This window comes from Eublepharis macularius, chromosome 12, assembly GCF_028583425.1.
Source record: "Eublepharis macularius isolate TG4126 chromosome 12, MPM_Emac_v1.0, whole genome shotgun sequence".
NCBI classification, from domain to species: Eukaryota; Metazoa; Chordata; class Lepidosauria; order Squamata; family Eublepharidae; genus Eublepharis; species Eublepharis macularius.
In genome coordinates this window covers 39,481,930-39,487,929 of record NC_072801.1, presented here as the reverse complement: position 1 = coordinate 39,487,929, position 6,000 = coordinate 39,481,930, and the positions used below count along the sequence as shown (strand labels likewise).

At 46.6% G+C, this 6,000-nt stretch overlaps 1 protein-coding gene across 1 annotated transcript in view; it reads right to left on the bottom strand.

Annotated features, from left to right (window-relative positions):
• Positions 1–543: 543 nt before the first annotated feature.
• JUP (junction plakoglobin) overlaps positions 544–6,000 on the bottom strand; it is a 62,913-nt gene continuing 57,456 nt past the window's right edge. Inside the window, exons 13-15 of the mRNA XM_054992557.1 lie at positions 5,775–5,814; positions 4,637–4,796; positions 544–1,504 (exon numbers count right to left, since the gene is read on the bottom strand). Of these exons, the coding sequence (XP_054848532.1) occupies positions 4,660–4,796; positions 5,775–5,814 (177 nt within the window). The 3' untranslated portion in view covers positions 544–1,504; positions 4,637–4,659. The remainder of the gene's footprint in view (positions 1,505–4,636; positions 4,797–5,774; positions 5,815–6,000) is intronic.

Below are 6,000 nucleotides of genomic sequence, written 5' to 3'. Positions count from 1 at the left end.
AAGAGCTGGCAAAGTAGTTCATAATGAGCACATATTAATTCACAGTTCAAACGCATAAATGCTATTGGTTGCGGCAGCAGAAGTGACAGGTGTGGATTTTCTGAGGGGAGAGCACAGAGATATTTCAGTTTTTCTCCCCAGCCCTCTAGATGCTGTGGCTTCTGCTATTTTCTTCTTTGCTGAGTCCTGCAGCAAAACCCAGGGAAACAGCACCCGTCTTCCATGCGGACCTTCCCTTGGGATAGGGCCTCCTCTCACCGAGACCTCAATGACAACACAGACAGTTCTACTCACAGTTGTACAGCCAGCCACTGGGAAAAGTGTGTGCAACATTCATGCCTTCCCCCCCCCACTTTCCAGGTGTTGCAGCTGCTGAGTTTTTCCTCCTTCATGCGGCAAAGATCTGTGTTACTCTGTAAATCACCATGTATATGCCATATTATTTTGATCAAATAACCCTAGTTCCTGCACACCTTGTACCCCTTTGTTAGAATCCAGTATGCTAGTGTAACATAAAATAACCAGCTCATCTGCTTTGCATGGTTGGGTTTAAGTTTTTATTTGTTTTTTTAGCTTTGGTCTATACAAAAAAACCCTTAGAGAAATAATAATAAAACTTTCTGAAGTACATTTGCAGCTACATCGATCCCTTTTCCAGTGGAAGCCTCAAGCCATCACATTGAGAGAGCCGCTTTTAAAAATGCATTAGAAGAGTGAGAGAGGGCTGGACATCGGGGAGAGAGAAAACATGCCAATCACCAGGAAAGTCGGGGAGGAAAGAAAGAGAAGGAGTCAAGTTTTTAAAATGTGCAAGAAATGGTCAGTAGAAATACGCTTTCTGAGAGAAACAGATAGAGGGGAAATGTTTTTTGTGGGAGAGTTTAAGAGACTCTCTGATTGGGGCATTGTTGGGTACTAAAAAATGGGAAATGTACATTGTCAGGTAATCTCACACCCCCATCAGCTGTCCTTAAAGTAAAAGGCAAAAGGGATGGAGGAGAGGGCAGAATTAGCAACATTTCTATTTTTTTCCACTTCTTAATTAGCAAGAACTAGAAGTGCAAACATGGAAGAAAAAACCATATGGTAAAAAGTTGATCTTGCACTACACATATGGGGGGGATTAATATGTATTTATTTGAAAAATAAAATACTCTTATGAAGCTCCTACAGCAGTTGGAGAATGCCATCCAAATTTTAGGAAAGCTAGATGTGGAGAAAAAGGAAGTTTGACTAAAGATGGAAGCAGAGGATAAGGGGACAGTGGGGGGGGGGTGATGACTGCTGGTAAAAAGGTATTTAAAGGTTGTTAGAAACGATCCTGGATATGCAGGTGGGGGCACCTTTCCCACAGGCCCACAGGAGAGAAAAATGTTTCGTTTTTTAGAAAATAAAACCTCTTCACAGGGAAAGGAAGAGTCCGTTGTCTTTCTCAGGCACTTCTGTCCCCCAAGTGCCCCGGACTCGAGCACTGGGGCTGCCCTCTTCTGTGTTGAGAAAACACCTGTGTAAAAAAAGAGAAAGGGGGGGGTCAGATTCAAAAGACACAGAGAAGCACTACCCCCCACCCCCACCCCCACCCCAGCCCATAGGATTCTTAGGGCCTTTTGCAAAACAGCAAGTGCCAGACCTCTCCGGCAGATGCAGGTCTGCAGCCACTCTCTCCTGGGCAGGCATTTATTTTAGCCCAGGGATAGCGTTGTACTCAGGTCTGAAACACGCACCCACCCCCCAACTTCGATCCTCATGCACTAGTTTACATGTATCAAGGAGAGACTTATTTATTTATTTTATTTATTCAATTTATATACCGCCCATCCCAGGGGCTCTGGGCGGTGAACAGTTAAAATTGATAAAAACAAAACTAAAATCAATATACAAATAATAAAACAAATTAACAAGGTGCAGTGGTGGGGAGAACCTTCCCCACCCCAAAGGTGGGAGGCCGACATGGCACCGCCCCCTTCAATCACCAAACGCCTGGCGGAACAGCTCTGTCTTACAGGCCCGGCGGAACGATAATATGTCCCTCTGGGCCCGGGTTTCCATTGACAGAGCGTTCCACCAGGCTGGGGCCAGGACTGAAAAAGCCCTGGCCCTGGTTGAAGCGAGGCGGGCTTCCTTAGGGCCGGGGACCACAAGTAAATATTTATTCGCTGATCGGAGCGATCTCCGGGGAACGTACAGGGAGAGGCGGTCCCGAAGATATGCCGGTCCCAACCCACTCAGGGCTTTAAAGGTAAGAACCAACACTTTGAACCTGATTCGGAATTCAACTGGAAGCCAGTGCAGCTGGCGCAGGACAGGTGTGATGTGTGACTGGTAAGGTATACCAGTCAGGACCCGTGCCGCCGCATTCTGGACCAGTTGTAGTTTCCGGATCAGGCCCAGGGGTAGCCCAGCGTAGAGTGAGTTACAGTAATCTAGCCTGGAGGTGACCGTTGCATGGATCACTGTAGCCAGGTCCTGGGGCGTCAGGTAGGGGGCAAGTTGCCTGATCTGACGAAGATGGAAAAATGCAGACTTGGCAACCGCCGTGACCTGGGCCTCCATCGATAGGGAGGCATCCAGGAGCACACCCAGACTCTTTACCACTGGCAAAGTTGCCAGTGGTGTCCCATCCAGGGCAGGGAGCTGGATCCCAACATCTGGCAGCCCCCGTCCCAGCTGCAGGACCTCCGTCTTCACTGGGTTCAATTTCAGCCTGCTCTGTTTCAACCATGCCGTCACAGCCTCCAAAGCTCTGGCCAGATTGTCTGGGGCCGTGTCTGGCCGGCCGTCCATCAACAGAAAAAGTTGGGTGTCATCCGCGTATTGATGACAACCCAGCCCAAACCTCCGCACCAACTGGGCGAGGGGGCGCATATAGATGTTAAATAACATTGGGGAGAGTATCGCCCCTTGGGGAACCCCGCACACCAAAGGGTGACGGGCCGATAGATCTCCCCCGAGCGCCACCCTCTGTCCCCGACCCTGGAGAAAGGAGACCAGCCACTGTAAGACTGTCCCCCTAATCCCCACGTCGGCAAGGCGGCTGGCCAACAAATCATAGTCAACCGTGTCAAACGCTGCTGTGAGATCAAGTAACACAAGCAGCGCTGACCCGCCTCGGTCCAGATGCCTGCGAAGGTCGTCTGTGAGGGCAACCAAGGCTGTCTCCGTCCCATGGCCAGGACGGAAGCCAGACTGGAATGGGTCCAGGACTAGACTGTCTTTATCGTCACTTCACCAGGTATAAATCACTTCCTAGGTGGAAGCAGCTTTGGAAGAGATGCAAACGAGTGACTACTGAACCAGAAAAAGAGCGAGAATCTTCAGGCAAAGGGTGCTTCTCTCAATGGCTACTAGGCCATCTTGTTTGGAAGCAGGCCCTCCCTCATTTCTGGACACTAGGGACACAGAGGAAGTCGCCATGAATGCCTGGGTTGGTGAGCTTCCATGGGGCAAGTGGCTGGAGGCCATCCTGACACAGAACGCTGGAACAGATGAACCTCTACCCTGACCCAGTCATATTCTTGTTCTGTGTGTGACAAGTTGGCAAAACTTTGGCCTTCATCTATGCACTCTCACATGAACACGTGCCACCACAAATACACCAGTCCACAGAACCCTTAATTTTTTTTATGTATTTAGATATTTCCAGCATGCTTTTCTCCCTTATAAGAACCACCAGCAGTTTACATCAATACTCCCCCCACCTCCATTTTTGTTCTCACTACCCGGCAAGACAAATTAGGCTGAGTGAGTGACTGGCCCAGGGTCACCCACCAAGCATATGGCAAAGTAGAGATCTGAACCTGGTCTCTCTCAGATCCTAGTCCAGCACTCTAACCACTACTCCATGTTGATCAGCATTACCAGGGCTTTTTTTCTGGGAAAAGAGGTGGTGGAACTCAGTAGGTTTCCCACAGAGAAAATGGTCACATGGCTGGTGGCCCAACCCCCTGATCTCCAGACAGAGGGGAGTTTAGATTGGCCTCCGCGCTGCTGAGCGGCGCGGAGGGCAATCTCAACTCCCCTCTGTCTGGAGATCAGGGGGCGGGGCCACCAGCCATGTGACCATTTTCAAGAGGTTCCGGAACTCCGTTCCCCCGCGTTCCCCCTGAAAAAAAGCCCTGAGCATTACTATCAAGTGCCTCATTTCCTAATACAGAGTTTTTTCAATCAAGTTGTGACTACAGATATCATTTCTTCCCAGGGCTGGCTAGTAATCTTTAAATTCACAAATATCCAGTACACAAGATTAAAAATACTCAGCGGTGTCAACAATGGGAGCAGCTTAACAATAGGTGACATTATCATGGTGCAGCGGTCCGAATGTTGAATTAGGATCTAGGAAACTAAGGTTCAAATCCCCACTCTGCCATGGAGACTTACTGTGTGACGGTGGGCCTCAGTCAGTCTCTCTCAGCCTAACCTAACAGGGTTGTTGTGACAGTAAAACAGAGGAGGGAAGACAGACATATGCCATTCTGAGCCCCCTGAAGGAAGGGTAGGATTAAATATGTATTAAGTACATTTTTTAAAAAGGATGTGTGTATAGTGGGATTATGCTATACAGTTACCTCCTTATCATCTAAGGAATTTTGATCCCACTGACTAGCTGATCCTAAAACATGCTCAGGGATGCCTTTACCTTAACCTATCCCAAGGAGTGCATTAGGCAAGCATGTGGTCCGTGAAGGGCGCTCGCACACCATCACTGTATGCGTCCATAGGGTACTCGCCATCCATATCCAGGTGCATGTCCATGGGGTCATCCCCAGGATACATGGCACGATAGCCTCCGTCCAGTTCTATTACAGCAAAAGAGAGAGAGTCATACAATGGCTAATGCCATGGGGGAGGGGTGGCAAATACAAATGACTGCTAACCCACAAATGGGATCCTGAATAAGACACACGTCTTTTTGCACATGCAAAAATCCGACCCAGTGAATTGACTCCATGATTAACAGCGCTCCAGTCCACACTGATTTAGCACAGCAAACTATGCACTACACAGAATAATAATACTATCCTCAAAGACTTGGAAATCTAAAGTGTATCAGAGCCTAAGCTGATTAAACCACCAGGGATCTTCTACTCGAAACTCTTGTTTTTTTTTAATGATTCCAGAAAATCTGGGGGCAGAAATGAGAAAAACTATTCCCCTGCACATACTTGCAAAGTTAAAATACCAGGTAACATGCCTGTTTTAACACAGGAATCTTAATACTGACTACATTGACCTGATAGTGATTTTCAAGGATTTCAGACAGAGAAAGATGCATCTCAATCCCTGCTACCCAAGATTTTTCAAAATGGAGATGGATGAAATTGCTTAAGGACATGAAGTCGATCGCTAAATTCCAGCCCATTAAGTTACACTTCTACCATTGTTAAAGGTGTTATAGTTATATCAATATGTAAACAGTCTAAGATTTGGGGGGAGAAGAAGATGAGGGCAGTTAATTTGTGGTAAATGTTATAAAGGTTGTATTGTATTAAGAAATACTGTTAGAAGTAATGATAATACAAAAGTAAATTAGAATATGATTTTTCTCTTGCTTACAGTCAAGGAATTTGTTCTATGGGGGGTGTTAGTGAGACTTCTTGTCATTATTGTACCTTTTTAGTCATTATACATTTCCTGGTTTATTACATATTCTATGTTGTTCTAAAACTTGATTTGTCCACCTATTGTATAAGTTACAAAAATACAGAAGTTTCTAAAACGAAGAGGCAAAGTTTAATTTACAGTCACACAGTGGAAAGCTAGCAGTTCATACTTACCATCTGCATACGGCTCATGAATGGGTATCATGCTTTGGGCCTGTGGAAAAAAGAGAATTCATGAAAGGGTGACTACAGCTTTTCAAAGACTGTGCAAGCTAACTCAGACCAACCACAAGGGGATGCTATTGAATGATGCTGCCTCAGCCTTCCCCATTTAGGTTTCCCATGGCAACTCAGGGCAACCATTTTGTTGGCCAACCATTTTCTTTTAGACTCTGTGTTT